The 25,894-nt window shown below is 34.3% G+C and overlaps 1 protein-coding gene across 2 annotated transcripts in view; it reads left to right on the top strand.

Moving 5' to 3' along the window:
- PIK3C2G (phosphatidylinositol-4-phosphate 3-kinase catalytic subunit type 2 gamma) overlaps positions 1-25,894 on the top strand; it is a 335,075-nt gene that overhangs the window by 12,969 nt on the left and 296,212 nt on the right. For both annotated transcript variants that reach the window (XM_024733232.1, XM_024733233.1), the window contains exons 4-6: positions 1,092-1,206; positions 19,046-19,148; positions 23,568-23,638. In XM_024733232.1, the coding sequence (XP_024589000.1) occupies positions 1,092-1,206; positions 19,046-19,148; positions 23,568-23,638 (289 nt within the window). The remainder of the gene's footprint in view (positions 1-1,091; positions 1,207-19,045; positions 19,149-23,567; positions 23,639-25,894) is intronic.

Genomic DNA, 25,894 nt, shown 5'->3' on the forward strand with positions numbered 1-25,894 from the left:
ACAACTTGATCTACCATAAAACCTACACTTTTAAATAGGACATTATAATATTCTTCCGTTTTTTTCTTCATGGCAAGTCCAACAATATCACTTGCACTACTTTTTATGAGGCAGTCTGTGTCAAAAATCTTTCCCAAACAAAAAGGTGTGGCAGTAAAATAAGTCACCGCAAATTAAACACATAATTGCCAACAAAACGCAACTCAAATAAATGCAAATGAGTGTTTGCGGTATGCTGTTCAAATCCTCATTAAGGATCATCAGTACAATCTGTTGCACTAACCTTCATTCAAGATCACGTTGAAAGCATGGAGATATAGACAGATAAATAGATAGATAATATATATATAATAGATAATTTCCATTATCACATATGATAATAAATGAATCCCATACTATTTACAATTAGAAAAATATTTCACAGACAAATATAATCGTAACAAGTCAGCATGGTTCTGGCCACTATTAAATGGCAAATGCATGTAAGAGTTTGGTAGGGAGATATTATGGAATGTGAATATGAGAAGGCAAAGAACTTTACCCTATAATATGCTGACACTTTGAGTCCCAGAGAAGGTGGAGAAATGTTCTTCAAGGTTATTATGACGTTGTCCAAGACAGAACCTGGGGTGATTCCTATACAGGAAAGGAAGAGTGATGAGTTGTGAAAACATGGAATTATTAAGAGCACAGGCTTTAGAAGATGACAGATTTAGATTCCTGGCTTGCCACTTAGCACTCACTGTGTAATCTCTTTAGCACTTCCCAAATCCCTAAGGGTAATCACAGTAGAATATTTTTTATGCAGAGCTACAATTACCAAAGATTTTAGAATGAGGAATGAAATAGCTAGCTCTGTTCGGTTATTTGAAGACAGATTGATTAAAGAAAATGCAAAGAATATTTTTTTTAAAATCTCCAAATCTAACCAGACTAATAAATGAGATGCATCTCATTTTAACTCCTCTTGATGGAGCTAGAAAGTTATAATAGTTCATAAAGCATGTATCACTTTTTGTGCTCAAAATCTTTCTCCCAGCCAATATATAATATGCTCTTATTAACATTTTATTATTCAACTTTGTTTTTAGCTAATTATCTTGTCAAAGACCTAATAGCAGAAATTCTACATTTTTGTACAAATGACCAGTTATCACCTCAAAATTATCTTCTAAGTATATGTGGCTATGAAGAATTTTTACAAAAGTAAGTATCTTATTAAGGTAAATTTGGATCATTGTTATAATCTATATGGAGCAGCACTTTCTTTTCTTTTAAACAGACTTTGTACAAACACTATACTCTTATGATCAATTTTCCTTCCTTCAAGGTGAATTTAAAATATCATGTTATATTGACAGTCTTATTCTTGGTTTTCTTTTGTATTTTGTGTATTTATGGCAACACGTATTTAAGTAACCCATAACTAGGGTGACCAGCCATCTCAGTTTGCCCAGGACTGAAGCAGCTCCCAGGACATGGGACTTTCAGTTTTGAAATCAAGAAAATCCTGGGCAACCCAAGTTACCTTATTTGTAACGAAGCTTAGTAGGACTGACAATTTAAAAAATAAATTCTTTTGTAATAAGTAGTTTTTTTGACTTGGAATAATATTAGCATGTTGATTAAACACTGATTTTTCAAAATCACAGAGGGTTTGAGTATTATATTTACAACATTCAATTCTTTATTCAGGCAGCTCATTAAAACAATTAGAAAAGTTTGTTCTCATATATATCAACTGCAAATATTTATTTGATAGAAAACTTACTTAGTGTACCACAATAACTCTTGTCCCAAAATTCCTTAAAGACCAACTTTGAAAATATAATACAACTTCAAGAAAGGAAATATTTCTCTCCTGCTATTGCATATTTCTCTCCTGGTATTTACATCTCCTCTTTGTGTTTCTACAAGTACCTAAAGATTGGTAACAGTCTTATGAAAGTAAAAATGTATTTCTTTTAAGACATCCATTGTTACTGTCATTGTTATTCCACTATGAATGTGCTTGAAAATATCTTGTCGGTAATTTTCTTTTATTGTGTAATGTTAACTATGAGTGACATTTAAGACTGATTTTCTCCTTTTTGTGTTCCCAGTTACAACAAAATCATTTCACTCTTTTTTTTCTTGTTAGTATAAACATAATAGATTTCTGAAATGTTTTCATATTCATTTATTTTTATTAAAATTTATGTGGGTTTATTAGGTTAGGAAAGTTGCCAAGTATTAGTGTAGATTAATTACAGTCAGTTATTATCTAATGGAAATTGAAGGATATGTACACAACTGGAATTTGCTTACTTTTTAAGAGTAATAGTTTATCAGTATTGATACATATGAATAAGCAGAATATTCATTACTATTCTTTCTAATATCTAAGGAATATATATTTCATTCAGGTTTTTTTCATTTATTTCTATGTAATTTGTCTTAAAAATATGTCCTTAAAGACTTGGATAATCTGTTCATATTTTTCTGTAGAGGGAATACGGGTTACATGTAATAAGTTAATAATGCAGTAAGTAATAATTTAAACTCTAACAGTTACAGTACTACACTTCATCTGAAGTACCCAACTAACTTTGATTGCAATGATAATAATAGTTGTCACTTATTAAGTGCTAATTATTTCCTAGTCTCAAATTGGGTAAACATCTAAGTCTTACAATATATCAATGATACAGATACTATAATAACCCATTTTACAGATGGGCAACCTGAGGCTTTGTTCAAGGTGACACAACTAGGAAGCTGGTAGGGTCAAGCCTGAACTCAAACCCAGGTTTGGCTGCCTGCATAACCTTGGCTCTTAACTATAAAACAATACTAAAAATCCCGTGAGCAGGATTCAGAAAATAGCAAATGGTTCTTCATGCTGGAGCATGGGGTGGAAATTATACACAGTTGTACAGGGATTATAACAGTCCAATTCAACACCTACTAAGCACACACGTGTGCAAGGGATTTGGTTTATCACTGAGAATACAAAGACGATTTAGATATAATCCTTGCCTTTTTCCTTGGCTAAGGAATTCATAAAGCCATGTCATCAGTTATTACAATGCCCTATTGTGAGTGCAGTATTAGTTTTATTATACACCAACTACCTGTAGATCAAAGAGAGATGGATTAACAGCAAGAATAAGGAAATGGTGTAAAGGAAAGTCAATGACCAATATGTATTTAAACTGTAAATACTGAGGAAAGAAATAAGTACTTAATAGCTTAAATGTTAATAGCTTTAGAACATATAAAATGTGCATAAATTAAAAAATAATAATTATCAAGATAAAAAAACAGGCTAAGAACGTGAATAGCAATTCAGTGGACAAGAAATTACTTAAAGAGTTTAACGACAAACATGCAGTTAAAACAATGAGATGCCATCTTTGCCTATCAAATTGTTAAAATATTTATTATAATGAAATTCAGTGGGAAAATGGACAAAATCCAAACAGCTGCTAGGAATTTAAACTGATATAGCATTCTCTAAAGGGAATTTTGTCAAAAATGTGTCAGAAGTCTATAGAAATGTGTCGAAAACATATGTGTTTCAGCAATTCTGCTTCTACAAATATTTCTAAGCAACAATCATAATTATACAAAAAGACTTAAATACAAAATTCTACATTCACCATAGCATAATTTCTAATACTAAGAAAAAAACTAACTCTCCAATAGTACTCAAAAATAGTGGTAAAATTGTGAACATAATTTCATTATAATATGCCATAGAATTTATAAATTAATAAAAATACAATATCATATCTTGATATGAAAGCACGTATCATTGTTTTTAAGGGTGACAAGATATATTTTCAAACCACATTTTAATATATTAATATTTGTTAAAATAAATATATTACTATTTGGAAAAGAAATAGAAATCCTATACATGAAAATGTAATCCTATACACTGAATGAAATCCTATACACTAAAATGTTCGAGTAGCCACTCCTTGAAAAAGAACTACAATACAGATAATATTCATTCATTTCTTTTTTTACTTACAAAATGTCTACAATAAACATGTCTTTTTTTGCTATCAAGAGATTAAGGAAATAAATTATTTTGGAGGATGGGAGAAGCATTTAAGTGATCATATGAACAGTAATGTATGCTTAAAAAGAGTTAAAACTCGAGTTAGGAGAACATAACTGAACATATGAATGGTGACAGAGCTTGAGCTAAAGTAGCAGCAGTGGGGCTAAACAGGAACTATTAAATCCCTGGAGTATTATTAAAACAGTGGAATTAATGGAACTTGGCAACTAAATATGTGATGTCAACTGAAATAAAAAAGTGCATCGTGAAAGCTGTGCGTTACAATGTTTACGGGGGACTTGGTGAGGACTACAGCCTCTCAGCTATCTCTGAGGAACTGCTCTGAAGAGTTACGGTGGAGACATCAGCTTATATGTGATTTTGGAGAAGGGGTACATGCAATCAAACACATCTCAGTAGAAGGTTACTGCTAGTCAGGAGGCACAGATATCCTAGTTAATGATTTTCGTGCATGCCTAAGTATGGAAAGATGCAAGAAACTGGAATCATAAACTTTTCTCCTGAAAATATCTAACTATCTGAAAGCAAGCTCTGCCAGTTTTTCCAGAACACAGAATGCCTCATTCCTGTTCTCTGCCCTGAACTCCTAGCACAGTGTGGAGGTCAGCAACTGCAGTGGCTAATGACTCAATCCTTGTAGAGCCATATGGTGAGCAACATTCTTTAGTTGACAGTGGGATTGCCTGGAGGGAGTAGAAGATGATGACTAGTTTTGCTGTGAGTTCAGTAATGATGATAGTTATCAGAGAAATGGAAGTTTGAGGTTATAAAATAATTAATCAAGTCTGAAACACATTGAGTATGTGAGTGCCAAGGGTCATCTGTTATTGAGAAAATAGCCCAGATTTTAGGAAATCTGGTGTGGGTTAAGGAACTGTTAGCTCTAAGAAGGAATGGAAGTCTTAGACACAGATGCAGTCTCGTAGGGAAAATGACAAAAGAAAGGATCCTGAGAACATTAACATATAAAAGACGAAAGGAGGAGGAGGAGCAGAAAAAGGAAATTGGAAAAAAGCAATTTAAGTTGCAGGACACCTTGGAAAATGTGCCTTTCACAAGAAGGGAAGAGAAAGTTTCAAGTACTAAGTAAATAGTATCAAATACTGAAAATAAATCACATGAGGATTGAAAAATCATCATTAAATATGGCAATTACAAAATGAGTTTGTGATTCAAATAAGAACAAGTTTACTAAAACGGAGGAGAAAACAGCAAGATTGCAATGAGCTAAGGAGAATGGAAGGTGCTAAACAGAAACACATAAGCAGACTACTCTCTCAGAAGTAATGTGTGGTGATAAAAGCCTGGAGAAAAATGGGGCTTTAGATACTGAGGAGAATCAGTCTGGAGATTTGGGGAATGTGGATAAGAGAGATTTGAAAATATTCATAAGCTGAAGGGAAAGAACCAATGGAGAGGGAAGTATTGAAGGCAGAGAATATATCAATGGTGAGGAGTTGAGAGAAGATGGGATCAAAAAGACAGATGAAGAGGTTAGCAGTGCCCTGAGGGAAGAACTTTCCTTCCCTGAAAGATCAGCAGGAGTTCAAATAAATGTAATTTTTTTTTAATCTTAACAACCAGAAAGATAACGAGGCATTTGGAAAACTGGTTCTCTGATAAAAGCAGGAATGCTTAAGCAAGTTGCATAGAAATGAAAATAATATTATAACAATAAAAACAATAAAAAAATTGATTTTCCTTATTAAAAGCCTCTTATGGGCTAGAATTTTCTTTTTTTTTTTTTTTTTGGGTCCACAGCGGCCCAGCCGCTCCGTGGCATGTGGGATCTTCCCGGACAGGGGCTCGAACCCGCGTCCCCTGCATCGGCAGGCCGACTCTCAACCACTGCGCCACCAGGGAAGCCCTGGGCTAGAATTTTCACACGTAATACCACCCATTCTCATAAAAGAAAGGCATAATTATTCCCATTTTGCATATGGGAAAACTGAGGCTAAAAAGAAATTAAATGACTTGCTAAAGGTCATAAAATTGGAAGCAGCAAAGTCAGGATGGCACAGGTTTATCTGACTCTGAAGCCCACAGTCTTTCCACTCTATTACAAAGCCTCCTTTCATGATAAAGGGCCACTTGAAAACAAAAATTACAGGATAACTCTTCATTAAGAATAATGACCATATATTGTGCAATAAACATAACATATATTGAGCTTATAATTCAACATACAGCGTTTAGGTCAAACTCAAGGAAAAGATACATAACTTACAGAACACTCATTTTCTGACGTGTATAAAAATTTTTTTGAACTTTTAATCAGGAAGTGTTTAGAAATGCTTTGACTAAAATAATGTTAAATCATAATCACTGAAGATGGACTTTCTGTCATTTCCAAATCTCTGATTAGGTAAAAATTGATTTTCTTTTTGATATCTTGAGACTGTTTAAGCAAATGAAGAATATGAAAACAAATCCTTCCCACTATTTGTAACTACTCTCTAACACCATTGATTTGGCAAAATGAGTTAACCTCCTTTAACTTCAAATTCTTTTCCTCTTAAAAACTGCATTTTTAATATATTTTTCTACTGTAAAAATAAGCTGTAGGATTATATTTTAGTAATCTTTAATCCCAAGTGTAAAATTTTATTAAGCCTCTACTAGTCCTTTCATTATATATGGATTGCTATGAGCTCCTGTGAATCATAGTTCTAAATCAATTAAAAATATTATATGGTTGTTAAAATATAATAAACTAAAAAATGGATAAGTATTCCCCCTCCAAAAAAACCCCCACTATTACTGTTGTAGAATGATGTAGAAAGATTTTTCATTTTAAACTCCCCTTGTGTTATCAGAACTATGTTCCTTAACCTGTTTTATGAAGATAGTGATAAATTATATTTAGTTTCTACTTTTGCAGTTTCTCATCTACTTTGGATTAGATAAGGGCAAATCCTTAAAATTTAAACTCCTTGGTTTCTTCCAGAAGGTGTATCAGTCTGTTAAAATAGTCACAAAAAAAGTAACTACTTGAACTAACCAAGTTTTGAGGAAGTAGCTAAAACCTTTCATCATCAAAATTAAATGTCAATGGTCAGGATACTTTTTCACTACTTTGCTGGCAGTAGTTTTGTGATTCTCTAGTTTTTAATTTCCTCCTTCAGTCATATTTTGCTATTTTATTGAATTCATCTGTCTTAACCAGGGTTAGTCAAATAGTAAATAAAATCCTGGAAAGGGGGGGAATGTAAATAAACAGGAGGATAGACAGACACAAATTACACATAAATCTATATTTATATTGATATGTTAAACCTGTTCTCAAACTTTAATTTGTATATGAATCACCTGAGGATCTTGTTAAAAAACAGATTCTGACTCACTTGGTCTGGGATGGGGAGGAGACTGCATTTCTAACAGACTTCTGGGTGATGCTCATGCTCATGGTCCATGGTTCACATTTCAAGTAGCAAGATATTAGAGACCAGGGATATTAGTGACCTAAGAATTTTGACTCAATGAAAAAAAAATTTACACATTTTTTTAAAACCAGTACCTTGCACAAATATTGAATTTAATCAACGAATAAGATGTTATACTTCGTAGCATATTTAAAAATTAAGAAAGATAACTTTCCCAGCAAGCCAAAATTCCCCTTTTTAAAGGTCAACTGTATTATTTTTACAGCTCATTAAATACTCATTTTAATCTAGTATGACAAACTCTTTCTGTCAATTAAAATATTCCATTCTCACTCTGCCTCTTGCTCTGGCACTCCCTCTGCCGGTTACACGCTTTTATAAATCTAGTAACTCACTCTAATAACACATCTCCATAACTCTTCTCTAAATGAGAAAGTTCCTGACCTCTTATACCTGGATATCATGCTAGTCTTATTAGGTACTTCAATTACCATCAAAAAGAGTTTCATTAAGTATTAGTCTTCTCCTCAAAAACTGCTTTACAAACAGGGTTTTTAAATTATAAGCAAAGAGTAAATGAAAGCATTAGAACTTTACCAGTTTCATCACTGGCTGTTGGCAGCTTAAAACAAAGTTGTGAGCAATATGAAGCACGGATACCAAATCAGCAAATCAGAATAAATTAAACTGAGAAATAATAAAAAATATTAGCATCTTCCATTACATTCCTGGTTTTAGACCCCAAGTTAACTACCATGGTCGTAGTGTCCTTGGTAATCCCATTTCCCCAGTTCTCATGACCTTATTGAGTAGACAGACCCCCTTAGGCTTATGCAGTGGCAGACCTGAGGATAGACGCTATAACTTCCTGTCTTTTCCATGAGATGCAGCACAGATATAAAGACCTAGGGACAGAAAGACTGTTTCCTAGAGTGCTCCTGTGTCTGCTTTCTTTCCAGAGAGTAAGAGTAGTTGCACCTTCTCCTAGACTCATATATTTATAATATATGAAGTATAATGCTACTTCATAATTCTATCCTTTATTATCTAAGAGCCTGATATTTTCTAGGAGTGCAGGTTTTTCTGTTTCTTACTCCTAATCTATGTGATTTGAGTAATTTCTTTTCTCAAAAATCTTGCTATAAGTCTTACTTTCTAATTCAACTTAAAAACAATTTTCCTTACCAGCTTCTGTACTGCAGAATAAATAAAATGTACTGTACCTAAAAGCTACAGTTGAATAAATCATGACTGCATTGTCAATAGTAAGCCTCATAAGGAGAAAGTAAATAATCCTTGAAAATTCTGCTTGGGCCTATTGCTTACAGTTATGGCCACGTTTTACATCCTTGACTTAAACAAGACAAAAGAAAACTTTTCTTTATTATTTAATTGACTCTTGTCAAGTACTAAAAAAATGTAAAAGAAAAGAAAAAGAAAACCTATGGTAATTAAAAATCTTACTTTGAAACTGTCGTATATATTCTTAAATCTAAATTAAGAAACAGTATCTACCTCTTGATTCACCACCAGCATTGATTAGTCTGATCTGGTTATCTACTCTGGAGTCCCTTTTCTCTTTCCTGACCTCTCCTAGGAGAGAAAATGTTAAATTTCTTTGACTAGAGTAAGAAAATCCTCTTCAAAAATTAAATCTAATCAGAATTTTTTAATAATCTTAAGAAAACTTCTAGGTTAAAAAATGTTTTAGCTAATCCCATTACAATTAGTATTAATTTATTCTTTAAACACTTGATTATAAATTGGAATTGTCTTTTATTCAAAGTAAAAGTCAGACTATTAAGTACCAGTGAGGAAAAGGCTAGGTAATATTTTATAAAGTGTAAGGTAATAGATTATACTCATTAGCAGTAAAAACTCAGTTACAGGGCTTCCCTGGTGGCGCAGTGGTTGAGAGTCCGCCTGCTGATGAAGGGGACACGGGTTCATGCCCTGGTCCGGGAGGATCCCACATGCCACGGAGCAGCTGGGAACTGTGAGCCATGGCCGCTAAGCCTGAGCGTCCGGAGCCTGTGCTCCGCAATGGGAGAGGCCACAACAATGAGAGGCCCGCGTACCAAAAAAAAAAAAAAACTCAGTTACATATATTCCTGGGGTGGTGTGGAATGAGTCTTTTTATTCTCAATGAAATTAAGGATTTCATTTAGCAAACTGGAACAAATTGATTAGTTTCAGCACATTCAGAACAGCTAAGAATTACAATATTATAATCTAATCTGTTATAACTTTTTAGATTTACTTTGAGCAAATAAATAGATTAAGGTGTGTTTCTCTTTTACATAACTTTGCTTTCTTCTTGTAAAAATCACAGAACTATGTCAGAGTATAGGAAGGAACATCATCACTTTGAGAGCTCTCACACACAATAATGAAAACATGTTCTGTTAATAAATCATTCATTAAGAGTATCTTGAGTTACTTCAGTTTAGTTTTGGATCTCCTTCAAAGTACTCTTCCTAACACTTTAAAATTAACTTTGGTTGCTATCTTTAATAAATAGTTAACTAAAAATTAATAATAGTAATATATACAAACTTGTATTTGGTTCTAGCCAGTAACTGTACTAGAACAAATGTCCTAGTATGTAAATACACATATCTTCATTTGAAAGCAATTCCCCAAAGAGCTTACACTAAATAAAGATGTTTATTATTGAAAGAAACATGTAAAAGTTATAGCATATTTCAGCTCCATGCTTTTTTTAAAGCTTTGTGATTGTGCAAGCATCATTAACCAACAGACTTGATGAAAAGAGTCACAAAGCTATTGCATGACTTTTTCATGAAGACAAGGCAAATCAGAACAAAATGCAGGTATATAATTTAATTTTATTATACCTAAAACTGTAATAGCCAACATGCATCTATCAAGTTATTTTTGCTTACTCAAGTCTTGTTTACTTCTAAAAGCTAAGAATTATTAATCCCCCTAATTTTGAATTAATTGAGGTTTAAATAGCCTAGTGCTCTATTTATCTTAAATAAGGTAAAGAAATTATTAGCTAAGAATATCTGAATTACATAATATTTCAAATTAGCCAATATCACTTTAATAAGGCTTACATATGCTATTTTAATCTTAGTTCTTGAATGTTTTGTATTAGGAAAATCCACAGAATGTTTCTTCTCTGGACATTTGTGGGAAAAATAATGAAACTTGAAATGGAATAAAATCCATATTTTTGATCTCCCAAGTTGGTGACTATATTACAAATTTTACATAAAATAACTCAAAAAAAATCTCCCTGGAGCTCAGTATATAGTTTTGCAAAAGATACAAAGTTCCAGTTTCACTGCTCTGTTTCTTTCTTATCGACCCTCTTTTTTTTTTTTTTTTTTTTTTTTTTCGCGCCTGTGTTGGGTCTTCATTGCTGCGTGTGGTCTTTCTCTAGTTGCAGAGAGCAGGGGCTACTCTTCATTGCAGTCAACAGGCTGCTCATTGTGGTGGCTTCTCTTGTTTTGGAGCACAGGCTCTAGGCACGCGGGCTTCAGTAGTTGTAGCACACGGGCTCAGTAGTTGTGGCTCATGGGCTTAGTTGCTCCGTGGCATGTGGGATCTTCCTGGACCAGGAATCAAACCCTTGTCCCCATTAAGCAAGTGGATTCTTAACCACTGCGCCACCGGGGAAGTCCTGATCCTCTGTCTTAATTAACTTCATTTATATATACTGTTGTTACTTTTCTTTTTTTTTTTTTTTTTTTGGCTGCGTTGGGTCTTTGTTGCTGCACACGGGCTTTCTCTAGTTGTGGCGAGCGGGGGCTACTCTTTGTTGTGGTGCGCGGCTTCTCATTGCAGTGGCTTCTCTTGTTGCAGAGCATGGGCTCTAGGTGCCGGGATACAGTAGTTTTAGCTCGCGGGCTCTAAAGCACAGGCTCAGTAGTTGTGGCGCATGGGCTTAGCTGCTCCGCGGCATGTGAGATCTTCCCGGACCAGGGCTCAAATACGTGTTCCCTGCACTGGCAGGCGGATTCTTAACCACTGCGCCACCAGGGAAGCCCTACTTTTCTTTTATGCATACATAGCTTAATAGAGGAGGCACTGTAAAATTGGAAGTTGTTATAAAACTTTTCCTCTAGATTAAGAAAAAATCCCTTGCAATACGTTCAATTTCATTTTATTTTTGAATTTAAAAAAGTATGTATACTATATACGTAAAGGAATACAGCCATATTCAAGTGAAGAAGCACTAGGGATACTTGCCTTTTTACAGGCTGGAGGGAATTAAGAAAAATGGGGCAAGATCTTTTAGGTCCAGTTTTCCCTTGAGTAGTTGCTGTTGGTATCCATTTATGCTCCATCGAAGGCCTCTGTTCAAAACCATGACCCTCCTCAACTAACCACCCCATGGCTGTGAGCTATACTTTTAGAATTTCACCTATGCTTGTATCTCCAAGTCATGAAGTTTAACTTTCTTACTCAAGGTTCCCCTGAAAGCAAAATAGCTATAAATGAGAGGAACACTGGTTGAGGAAAACAACATATCGCTGATATTTATCTATGCTGAGCCAGCAATAAATACCACTTTAAGCATAAAATCCAGGGCATTTCCACTAGTTACAAAGCTCACTGGAACTAAAGATATGGTAGATATCAATATAACATCATAGAAAATTTTAAGTGGCAAATACCAAAGGAATGTGGGGGTGTGCATGTGTGTGTGTTCATGTGTGTGTACATAAATAAGTACCTGAAAAATGCCCTGTGGAGTACTATTGTATTATTAATATTTTAATGTCTTGTCGTACTCACCTTACATTTCTTAGTCAACCAAAGTATTAAAAGTCAGCTTAATTACTGAGTTTTCTTAAAGAAACATTTAATAGCTGTCAGCAATCTTGACTCTCAATATTTGTAAGATAAAATTAAAATACTTTTTTCTACCTATGACTGTAATATTTCACAAAACATCTCTGGGACTACTTCCTATACATCAGAATGGAGAAAATTTAGATCTAGTGATCCTATAAAATAAGAATATGTATTCATCCTGATGAAAGAGTAATGTTGATAAATGTGAGTTTTCAAGGAGTTCTTAGGCTGAATCAGTATTCATAGGTTGGACATTATTTAGGATGTCTTTTTTGCCTGTAGGACAAATTTAAAGTATCTGCACGTGACTTTTTGGTGTTAATATTATTAATCTCTTAATATATACATACTTCCATGTATAAACTGCTCATGTGATAAACTTTAAAATAATATGAGCTACTTATGAATAGGAAATGGGAGTAATTATGTACAAGGATTCAGCCTTTTGGTGTTCATCTTAAATGACAGTTATATTCAGAAAACAGTTCCTAAGATAGCAACAAGCACATAGCTGGAATCAAATATTTGTTGAGAGAATAAATAAATGGATGTGCAGAATTTTTATTTACGAGTATATATGAAGAAAAAACTAAACTTTTGATTGTATCATAGAGATTGAGTTCATTTAACAGTTGAAGTTTTTTACATTATTATTAAATAAAACTACTAAGCACCCATATTTGAAATGTTACCAGATTGAGAAAAACACCTGGTTTGTATAATCTGAGATAGAAAATACCAATGTTCACATTATAAGCATAGTAATACCTACTGTGGCCAGTTCTCTTAGTGCTCGAACTCTGCTCTCCACATTACCCATCTTAGCAGCAATATTTTTAATATTTTTCATTTCTCCTTCTCTTGATGTGGTAGTCTTTCTTCCTATATTTTTCCAATACCTAGAGTCCTCAAACAGAAATTTAATTTTCCTTATCCCATTTACTAACTAAATTCTACCTACCACCTTTCTTTCTATTCTTTAATGCTTTATTTTCTTTTTCTCTCTTCTCTTTCATTTTCTGTAGATCAACATTGTCTAATAGAAATGTAATGTGGGCCACATAACTGAGTTTTCTACTAGCCACATTAAAAAAATAAATAAAAAGAAACAGGTGGAAATAAATTTCAATGTAATTTTTCTGTTTCTTTTGGCCATGCCACCTGGCCTGTGGGATCTTAGTTCCCAGACCAGGGATTGAACCTGCACCCTTGCCAGTGAAAGCACTGAGTCCTAACCACTGGACCGACAGGGAATTCCCTAATGTAATATTTTATTTAGCTCAATATACCAAACACATTATCATTTAACCATGTAATCAGAATTAAAAACATATTGAGATGTTTTCTATTCCCTTTTTATGCTAAGTCTTCAAAATTCAGTGTGTATTTTACGCTTACAGCACATCTTAATTCAGATAGCCACAATGCAAGTGCTCAGTAGCCAAAAGTGTCTAAGAGTTACAATATTGAATAGTGTAGCCCTTGATCATCAAAGACAAATTAATCAAAATGTTGGTCTTGCCAAACAGAGTTATGGTAAAGTGGTGAACAGTAGTTTCCAGCTCTTAGAAAGTGTGAGGGTTATTGGAGGATCTGTAGTCCTTTCAATAACATCAGAGATTTAATCTTAAGGGACATAGCACAGTAATAGTTTTTGTTATTGCTAACACACACAAAAAGGACTATTTAGTATTTTAAACATGATACCCCAAAAAAAGATATACCAAGTACAAATTCTTCTGCAATATGACATAATTCTGTAACATGAATTAGTTTATTCAGAGTAGTCACCTTCATACTGGTAAATTTTTCTGGCATATGAATGTTTTGCTCCACTGAGTAACAGTGGCTGAATGCAAAGTACACATGAAGCTGCTGAGGGCGACAGCAGTATACCAGTGACCAGTGACCATTCACCCAACATGCATCTTTTTTCTCAACTTGGTCTCAGGCTCTGTCTTGAAAATGTTTATTGAAGAATTCTCCACAATTTTTGTACATTTTGCCCTCATCTCTATATTCAGCAGCATCAAAAAACTTTCTTATATCCTCTTCCACCAAGCTAAAGACATTTTTAAAAGCCAGGTCTGTTATTTACTATAATATGTCTTTAAATTTTTGAAATTAGATGTGTCTTTTTGTACTAAGGTGTGTGTGTGTGTGTGTGTGTGTGTGTGCGCGCACACACACTCTGCTTAGAGACCTGTATTGATTTGAGTGGTCTCTTCCAGCCCTATTTTCCCATGAGATCTTTTATTTTTAGTCCACAATTTGCAGAACACTTCAATCCCCCCTTTTACAAGAAGAAACACATGCATCACATTATAACAGGAATGCTTGAATCTATAAGTAAACTTCAAGTACGCTATATTTACTCCAAATATTTATGTTCTAATCTCTGGTCTTAGTTGGTTGAACCCAGTGTCCTTACTTGAAAAATGAGAGAGTTAGACCAGAAAAGTCCTTCCTTTCCAGGTTTTGAGCTCTCTCGTCATGCAAAATTATTCCCATAATTAAAACGACAATTATATATCTTCAGAACTGGATTAATATATTAGACTGAAAATGCGAATACACCCACCAGCCCACCAAAATTCTCATGAAATGACAGGAAAAAATATTAATAAAAAACCTTCTGGTAAAACAAGAAAGAGTGATAGCACACAAAGGAAAAAACGACTGCAAGCGGATTGTAGAGCTCCCAGGTAAATGTCAAAAGATATTTAAAATAGAAGGGACTTGGGACATCTGTTTGACAGCTTTGTAAAAAAATAGACAATTTCCTAAGGAATCATGAATTTCAAAATTAGCTCAAGAAGTATAAATGTGAAATACAACAAAGAGCAGTGGGGAGCAGAAAATGAAGTTTTAGGCAAATTGCACCAAACTTTGAGGGAATGGATAATTCTCAATTATATGAACTGTTCCAGGACTGAGAAAAAGGTGTATGTAGTTTACAAGGCTAGTTTAATTGTAATGCCTAAAACAAAGATTAAACACAAAACGTTAAGATTATAGGCCAATCTAAATTTTGCTATGTAGAAAAAAGAAACTTTAAAAATTGCAAATTAAATCTACCAGTGGATGCATCTACCCAAGAATGTAAAGGTAATTATACTTATACATTGGAAAAATCTACTGATACAATTAATATATTAACATATTCAAGGAAAAAAATGATCTTCTCAATATGATGTATCCAGTAGATGCAGAAAACTCATTAAATAAAATCTGAAGCTTATTCATAATTTAAAAAAATCATTAACAAAACAGACAACAAAAGTATGTACCAGGGACACAGTAAATATCATATTTGTTCATCATTCTATGCATTCTCTATAAAGTCAAGAAAAAGAGAAGGATGTCTATTTTCATTACTACTATTCAACAGTGTGCCAAGCATCCTAGACATCACATTAGGATAAGAAAGTTAAAGGAAGGAAAAATATTGGAAAGAAACAGATAAAGTTGTCCAGAAACAGATATTTATGAAAATTGTTCATGTGATAAATATAGTAAGTCAGAGATGAAAAGATGTCCTCATTAATTAGGGATGTTCGGGCAAATTGTTATTATGTTGAAAAAATGTCTAAAATTGGAGCTGTATATCCCTCTTTACTCAACAAATGCATTCCAGATAGATCATTAAAAACTACTACTGCTGAATTAAGTGTGGAAGAAACAACTTCAAAAGATTAGAATAATCATAGGAATCTAAACTAATTCTCCATTCAGGTTGTTCCTCAACTTCAAGTATATGTTCCTCATTAAAGAAGCTGGAGCTGGAAATTAAAGATAATTACTTATAGGTTTGGTTTATGACAGAAAGGCACAAAACTGTTATCAACAGACCCTTCATCCTATATCAACAGCTTTCTTTATTCTAGCAACAAAACTTTGCTTATTGACAGGCTATTTAACTATTTTTAGTTTAAAAGTAAAGTATATTAAGATATGTCTTTTTTATAATTCTCATATCTAATAACTTTTTGGATCAACTGATCTACTTTTCTCGATTTCATCAGGTAAATTATAAAAGAATCTGGAAAAAATTTGAAATGATTTCTACTTGGGCAATTGTAGCATAATGAAAGAGAACCGAATTAAAGTCATATTAAGCTCTAAGATTTATTTGAGAGTGTGATATAAATAACGATTGAGGTTGCAACGGAAAAGATTTAAGATATGTTTTACTAGAAAAAATTATGTAACCAGTAGAAGATTAAAATTAATTATGTCTCCTAAGCCTGTAAAGATAGAGTAAAAAGAGACTCAGGACTCAAATAATACCAAAAAATGAAGGAAAAAAATTTAAAAACAAATATGGTTAATACAAACCTATAATAACATAGCAGATGGTATTGCTATGAATGGAGTACTTAAAATTTTCTGATTAGGAAGCAAAGTCTCAGAAAATAAGTTAAAAGAAGTTTATCTAAGGTTAGAGACACAGCTAAAATAAAATTGATCTCATTTTTAACATAAATGTATGTGGTTGGCCATTTATGTCAGCCTATAAAAAAAAGTGCAATAAACTCTTGGTAACTGTTATTTTGGAAAAAGGGAAATAATTTTTAAACCTTTTTGTTTTGCACAATTTAGTACAATTCAAATGTTTTCTCCTAGACTATATTCGTATAATGTAACTTAAAAATAAAAAGAAAATTTATACAGGAAATATTCCCTCCAAAGTCTGTTAATTACCCAAAATCTGATAATTACCCAGACCCTACCCCTGCCACACACCCACAAATACAGAGTGAGGCAAAGATAAGGGAAGAACTAGGACCTACTTTTAGAAGGGAGTTGAATTGACAGATTTAGCAAATAAAAATATAGAATGTTCAGTTAAATCTGAATTTCAAAAATTCCAATTTTTCTTAGTATAAGTATGGATCGAATATTATACAAAATGTATTTATACTAAAAATTTTTATTCATTGTTATCTGAAATTCATATCTATTGGACATCTATTTTACCTGGTAAGCCTACTAAGGGACATACATACAGGTGGGTAAAATAAGGTAGTTCAGGAAAGCAGTAGCCATATCTGAGGCTGAATTCACTGTACTGGGGTCCAGAGTCCAGATTTCAACACATTGAAGAAAAAGAAGCTTTGAGAGCAAGGTGGGTCACGCTTTTAAAGTGGTTCCCAGAATAGGAAGAGGAAAACAGAATTCTAAGCGTGGAAAGAAGAATTAGGGTTGGGGGAAATGAAACGAGAGGAACCTGAGTATATGTGATAGAATATGAGAATGGCCCTTGGAGGAAGGCAGGAATCAATGATTCCAGAAACTCAGGGAATACACTGGCCATGTCTTATGTCTGGACTCACAGTAGAAATAACTCAAAGAACAATATAAGAGCCCTATGGATAGCAATGGAACAGGAATCTAGTTTAGACTAATGGGAGGAATGGGAATAGAAGGGGGAACACATGCTGTGAACACTAACACCAAAATGGATAGGTGTTTGATTTTCTTAAAAAATAGCAGTTGTCAAAATAACATTTACAGAGAATATAGTAGATATCAACAGAGTAATGCTCTATTTGTCGGACATTGTTAGAAATAGGTGGTCCCAAACATCTAATGGGTTTTCCAGATAAATGAATACATCACCTGAAGGGCCCCAAACTTTTAATGAGTGTTTTTTTTCTCCTGAAATCTTTCACGTATTTAACCAAAGTCCTTAAAGTGCTACATTAACATGATTCATCCTTTTTAATGACCAAGTCACTATAAATATCAAAATTTAAATCTATAAAGGAGATCATATAATAAAAGCCTTTCATTTAAAAGAAGTGGAATCAGATTGTATTCCAAACACTGTGGTGAATCAGTAATTCATTCTGCTCATCATTTAATTTGTGATTAGGAACTATTTAGAGAGAGAGGAAGGAAGGGAGGGAGGGAGGGAGGGAGAGGGAAAATATAATTACACCGTTAGAAATTTCTGAAATGTGTAAGGATATTTTTTGTTTAATCTGCTTGTCAAACCTTTGATGTAGACATTAATATCCCAACTCTAAAAAGGAAAATACTGAGTTTCAGACAGTTTAATTGGCCTAAGGTCACAAAGCTAGTAAATCTGTCTCTAAAGCCAATGAGATTTCTACCACATGGCTCTGCTTCCTTGATACAGTGGTCCCCACAAACACTTTGTGACATCACTTAGACCTCCCAAAAGCATGTTGTCCTCAGCTTTGCGATGGCTGGGTGAAAGTAACTTTGAATATGTTAAGTATTCTTTATTATGTCTATTCTAAATGTGTCTAGTCATCTTCTAACATAATGCATTTGAAAATACGTGTAATATCTTGTCATTTAAAACAATATGAGGAAGGATCTCCCTGGTGGTCCAGTGGGTAGGACTCCGAGCTCCCAATGCAGGGGCCCGGGGTTTGACCCCTAGTCAGGAAACTAGATCCTGCATGCATGGCACAACTAAGAGTCCACATGCTGCAACTAAGAAGTTACATGCTGCCACTAAAGATCCCGCATGCCACAGCCAAAATACATAAATAAATAAAATATTTTTTTAAATATGAGGAGATATATACATACATACATATATTTGATAGATGATAGATAGATAGTAGATAGATAGGTAGATAGATAGATATAAATAAAACTAGGGATAGATATAAAACTTTTAACCAGACTGTTTCAAAAATAAAAGCAAATGAAGTCAGGGAGGAGAACATATACTTGGGGAAATTATAAGAGGAAGTAACTGTATTTTTTTTTTCTCTTTCAGTGATCACTACTTGGGAAGCCACAGAATATTTCAGAAAAATAGATCTGTTATTCAACTTAATCTACAGAAAAATAGGGAATTTCCAGGAAAGTTATCTCGAAAGGTAAGACTTTCTTAGCTTTGGTTTCAATTAGCAAATGTATTACTTTAAGGACAATATTCCCATCCTTACGGATTGTTGCCATTTTGTGATTAAAATATGTTTAATGAATACATATTTGAGTATATTTACTAAATATTTATCTTTATGTCTGTTAACAATTTGGACTGAAGCAATTACATGAACACACTACTGCAACCTCAGTATGATAAGTCTACTAGTCTCTTGAAAAATCATTTATGAGTAACTTATCAATGTTATCTTATTCATACTATCCATGAATCCACCAGGAAATGAATGGAATAGAAAAAGTAAAGGGGAAACCATGGAAGGAAGAAAAATAACACAACTCTTGTTCTATCTGAAGACTACGGTGGTGTCAACACAGTTTAAATCAGAACAGATTAATATTCATAATATATATAATAAAACTACTTAGAAAGGGATTACTGTGCTTTAATGACAGTTTCATGGTGTTAGATATAAATTTTATTCCCTGTGTGGTGTCTTGAGTTACTTCAAACCCAAATTGCACAGTATGCAGTAAACTTTGATATTTTAGCAGTTTTTACCTGTAGAATCTTCCAATTACCTGCTTTAGGCAAAAATCCCATCACCCTGTCATTTACATCAGATAACAGACTTCCAGTGCATGAATTTTTTTTCCTAGTCTGAGGTGCTTCATCATAAAAAGTGTCAGGTGGTGCATTAGGTTGCAATATATCTATGTGGAACATAACATAATGAGGCCAAAGAGAGTTGTTTAGAAATGTCTTTTGGAACTGGTACCCAGCTCAGCCAGTGTTGACAGCTCCAGGGCCATGCATCTGAACTCTCCACAAAGAAACATTATAAAGTACAACTAATACCCTCAGTATTAATAAATCTAAGAGTCTTCAAATTGTCCTCAGTGTTGATGAAAAAGCTGAAATTATCATGTTTCATTTCAATGGGGGGTGGAAGAGAAAATGTATAATTCAAATTTCTACTCTTGTTTAGAAGTTGCATATTGTTAAAGAAAAAGGAAACTATCACATTGGTAGTAATTCACAAATCACACATATTTCAGTTTCATGTAAATTAAGGTTTATTCTGAAATGCATATAACTCCACTACTTTGATGTAATATGTATCCAGCATATATTTTACATCTGAAACTTAAATATTTCTATCATATTTACTCTTTACAACAATTCCATGTGTCAAATATTATTAAAAATAAGGACACTAGGGCTTCCCTAGTAGCGCAGTGGTTGAGAGTCCGCCTGCCGATGCAGGGGACGCGGGTTCGTGCCCCAGTCCGGGAACACCCCACATGCCACGGAGCGGCTGGGCCCGTGAGCCAAGGCCGCTGAGCCTGCCCGTCCGGAGCCTGTGCTCCGCAATGGGAGAGGCCACAACAGTGAGAGGCCCGTGTACAGCAAAAAAAATAAATAAGTAAGGACACTAAATCCCAGCGTGCTCATGACTTTCCTCAGGTCACATTCATGGAGCTGGTAAGTAGAGGACCTTGGATATGAGCCCAGTCAGTGAGTCTTCACATAACTTATGCTACCAATTTATATTACAAAAACACTTATAACTTATGGGCTACACTCAAAAGTTTTAGATGTGGTTTCAGAGCAATTAGTCAAAATTCTACCTTTATGTTTTTTTGGTGTTGTTTTGTTTTCCACAGCTTTATCCACATACCCCAAAGTCTGGGCCATGATAGGTATTCAATGATAATTAACCACATTAATTATATATTAGGTGCCAGGCACTGTTATTAGGGCTTTACATGTATTAATTCATAACAGCCCTAAAGCAAAAACAATAGGATGTTAGATTATATGATATTTTAGTCTTTTACTGTTAAAAACTCTAAAACTTTATTAATGTTAGTTAAGACACTTAAAATTTCAAAAATTTACTCATGATATTGAAAATATTGAGGAGCATAGACATTGGTGTGTTATGTCAAAATGATGTATATGTTGCAATCTGATGCATCACACTTTTTGTTGTAAACTTTTAATACCCATTGAGTAGATTAGATTATAATTTCAATTGAAAACCTTGTATTTGAAGAAAATAAAAAAATAATAATAATTGCCTTGTTTTATAAAATATTCTTTCAGGAATAGACATAGTATGCTGATTAATTTAATATAACTGAGAAAGTTTATCAATTTGTGACCCTTCTTCATGGCCTGAATTGCTATATTTAAAATAAATGACCAATGATTTTTTTTCTTTTATATATCTATGGTAAGGGAATGGTGAATGGTCTTCTTATTATTTAAAATAATGTCAAAATTATCTATGATTTTCATAATTTCAGCTGTAAGCTAAACATTTATGAATAATTAAATTTTCTTTCTAGTAAAACAACATAAAATTGGCTTGATAATATTCTTTTTATATAATATTAGGAATATAATGATAGCTATCATTCTATTAAATTTATTGACACCATCAACTTTCAGTAGATATTTCAGAGTATTCTAATTGTAAAAGGCATTGCAAAGCTCAATTCATCTTAGATGGCTTTTCTATTTTAAACTCACTTCTATTACACTGATATATAGTGATTTAATTCATGTTCCATGAGATTATTCATAAAACATGTTGACAGTCTTTAGAATTCGTCCTATATTTCAAAATTTTTAAATTCCTGTCTTGATTAGAAGTGATGTGAATGGCTGAGACTTTTAAAAAATTTTTTCTTCCTTTCTCTCAAGTTTGATCAAAAGTATTGCCAACATTGTAGACATTAATCATAAAATTAAGATTTCTTTCTAGTTCAAGAAAACATTCACAAAACATTTACAGCAATAGATTTCTGTATAAAAAAAAGGAAAAAAATACCTTAATGTTTTTCTTAAGACAAAGGTATGGCCCTCACTTTTGGAGAAAAATAACTTGCACAATATATTCCACAGACAACTGCTCAAACTTTCCTCCAACTCTTTGAGATCCTTTAGATAAAATGTTTTTCTTGTTAAGTCACTGTATGACAATGGACAATTCCCCCTCCCCCAAACGTATCTCTGGAAGCCAAGTAAAGTGGTTTTTAAATGAATATGATTATGCTATTCAGAAAGATTCAAATAAGTCATATTATTTATATGCTGCTTTGGTTTTAACTTCTGAAATAAGGCAAATGCCAAATACTACACTTCAAATCTTACTACCTCTATTCTGGCTCTGGTTTTCACTCTCTATTGTCCCTTCCCTTTCACTGTCCTCTCCATGCCTAAAGTTTTGCTTTCTCTACTGCAGAAAAATTTGTCTTAACCACTATGATACTTTCAGATTTCATCAGCCATTGACTCTAGAGGTAAATTCCTACTGAGTAAGCCTCATGTTTTCAAGCTCCTTAGCATTTCTACAAAGCATTCTTTTTTCATAGCATGCACTCAAGGTATTATAACAATAACCTTATTCTTCCCATGTTACTTAGTTTCCTTCTTTCTCACAATACAACCCAATATAAAAATTAATTTACCTTTGACCTTAAGCCATGTAAAGGTTTTCCTTCTGATGTTTTCTGTCAGAAATTCTAATAGGCAGTTTTAAAAATACATTGTGTGTGTACTGACATACAGGATTACATGCACCCCAGGCATGGAGGGACTCATTCAGCTGTCAAACTTAATGTCACTGTGTGGTGAAAAAGTGCAATTATGATGGAGTATATTTGCATTTTCTGCAGACTTGCATAGGGTTTTCATGGATGCCCATTCCAGAAGAGCTAATCAAGGAGTTATGACGTGAATGTGTGTGTGTGTGTGTGTGTGTGTGTGTGTGTATGTGTGTGTGCATGCATACATGTGGACCAGAGGACTCATATTTTAAGATGAGTAGTTCCTGCTCATCTTGGGAGAAAAATACAGTGCCATCTGATAACTCCTGGAATTTACACCTATCAGTAGTTGTCTTTCATTAGCATAATTGAATGTTCATGAGATGGAATGTTCTTTCATGCTGACGTTTTGGTGGCAAGGTATGGAAAATCTGAAAAAAGGAGAAGTCCATTCTGTGTCTGCCGGCCAATCTGGCAAGCTGTCAAGTCTTATACTGCCACGGATTCGTGGCCTAAATATAAAGAAAATGTGCACGTATGTGGGAGAACTGGTGTCTGAAAAACTGCCTTCCTGCTGGGAGAAATTAATGTTTGACCTTGGTGATGGCAGGATGTTTTTCAAATATCCTTGGGGTTTATCCTCAACCAAAGCTCAGCTTTCTGTTTTACTTTTGAAAAGAATGCTTATACAGTTGAGGAGAGTCTTATAAGGTCTTTAAAACAAAGTATTAAAATGATAAATGAGAGTTATCAAAAGAGGTGAATAAAATGACAGCAGGAAGTTATGGACCTATTTTTATCTGGTATTTCTTCCTATTCGCTCTATAAATATTAATATATTCTGCTGTCTACAGCATGAAGATGACCACAGTCAGTTTTATCTGAACCAACTTCTAGAAGTTATGCCTATTTGGAAAGTATCCAGGTAAGACATTTTATTCCTGTTCCAAGACTACTTTCTGACTGAGTTCTCAAGTGCCAAATCACAATATTTTTCAGTCGATTGTAATAACTGTCCTTTCCCTAGTACTGTGGAAGCTATTGTACTTTTAATAGGTATCTCCCTTTGGCAAATGCTGTTAATAATTATCTATTCTTCACAGCTATTCAGATACATCTGAAGAGCTGCTAACACCTTCCAGAACAATCTAACATTCATTTAAAAATATCTCTGCTACCGGTTATTACATTTTCAAGGATTTTTTTCCTCATTCATTTTGTAAATTTGATTGTGCACGTGTCACTAAGCTCTTTGTATAACTGAATTCCCATAGTTTGAAAGTCACCATATCCTGCTTTAAGTTCCTTTCTGGAACACCCTGAAAATAATTGGTACATTATAAACAGAGGAGTGTGACTTCAAATTGGAAAACTCAAGTGACAGCAAATGAACATATCCTAATTGAGTCTGATATCTCAACATATGCATGTATTATTTGAAAGAACAAACCTATCAGGAAGCTAATCTGGGAGAAGATATCAGTGCTACAGGCTGCCTTTATCTGGAATTAAAGTTGTTCTGAGTTGAATGAGCAAAAAAGGGAGTGTGGGAGGTATGTCATAAATCTCTAAAGCACAGCCTGATATAAGAATGGGTTTAAATTGTTTTTAGTGACTATTAATAATAGCTATCACTTCCTGGAGTTCTAATACATTTCGTATACATTGTCTCATCTAATTCTCCCCATAACCCCATAACAATACATATTATCTTACTTCAGAATCAAGGAAACTGAAATTCTGGAAGGGTAAATAACTTGCCTGGGGTCAGCTGCTCAGTTTGTTAGTAGTTTGTTAGGATTCAAATCAGGGCTGTCTGCAATTTGCAAAGGCCACATTCTTTCATTAAACTATCATATCTTTCCATTTTTTTTTCCCTTTTTTGTGTCTTTCTCCCCCCCTCCCCCCCAGTATTCGGCCTTGTACCATAAAATCATAGAATGGGTAAAACTTAAGAGGACTTTTGATATAATTTAATCCAAATTTTTACTGTATTGCTAATTACATGCATCAGATAGGTCCCCATCAAAATGGCATATTAAACAAAGGCTGTATTCCAAAATAAATTTATAAATCAACAACTACCACAACAACAAATGCAGAGAGAGGCATCAAACCTGACAAATTCCTTAAAAATTGGGGAATCCCTGGGAATCAGAGACCTGTTTTGAACTGTTCTGTGGAGGGCCGTGACTTGTAGGTGGCTGCTACCTAGGGCACAGAGAGACAAAAGGAGGCTGTGAGTCCCATAGGATTTATTCACTCACTTTTCTTTTTTTACTGTATTTTTTTATTAAAGTATAGTTGACAGACATTTCTTCATTCCTTTTCTTCTTTTTGTTGTTCCTCCAATTGGGTAATTTCAAGAAATCTGTCTTTGAGTTTACTAAGTCTTCTGCTTGGTCTAGTCTATCAAATTCTTCAGCTCAGTCATTGTATTCTTTAGCGCAAAGATTTCTGTTTGGTTCTTTCTTATGTTTTCTACCTCTTTGTTGAATTTCTCATTCTGTTCTTGTATTGCTATGCTAAGTGCATTAAATTCTTTTTCTGTGTTCTCTTGTGGTCCTCTGAGCATCTTTAGGACAATCATTTTGAATTTTTTGTCAGACAATTCTTGTATCTCCATTTCTTTGGGGTCAGTTGCTGGAAGTTTACTGTATTCTTTTGGTGGTGTCATATTTCCCTGATTCATTGTGATCTTGTAGCCTTGCAAAGCTGTCTGTATACAGGAAGAAGCAGTCACCTCTTCCAGACTTTATGGGCTGGCTTCAGTACGGAAAGACCTTCACCTACAGGCGGGGACCAACTGGAACGTGCTGTGACCCTGGGCCTGGTGGTGACAGGCACCAAGTGCAGGGTTGTGAGACAACGCCAGGTCGGGGGTGGGGGGGCATGATGTCTCCTCAGCTCAGGTCACTGGGGTCCACAGCATCGACAACCGTGTGGTCCTCGGTAAGCACTGTGGGGGGGATCTGCAGTAGCTGCGAGGGCTGCTGCGATCCTCAGTGGTGCCTCCAGGTCCAGCAGCTAGAGACCAGGGCAGGCAGCAGCTGCTGCTGGAGCTGGTGGTGTACATACTCACAGCTCTGGGGGCCAGCTGCAGGCGCCTGTGGAGTGGCAGGGGCTGGCTGCAGACACTCATATAGTTGGGGGGGGGGGGGCGGGGCCAGTCTCAAGGGGT

This window comes from Neophocaena asiaeorientalis, unplaced genomic scaffold (assembly GCF_003031525.2).
Source record: "Neophocaena asiaeorientalis asiaeorientalis breed wild unplaced genomic scaffold, Neophocaena_asiaeorientalis_V1.1 scaffold150, whole genome shotgun sequence".
Lineage (NCBI taxonomy): Eukaryota > Metazoa > Chordata > Mammalia > Artiodactyla > Phocoenidae > Neophocaena > Neophocaena asiaeorientalis.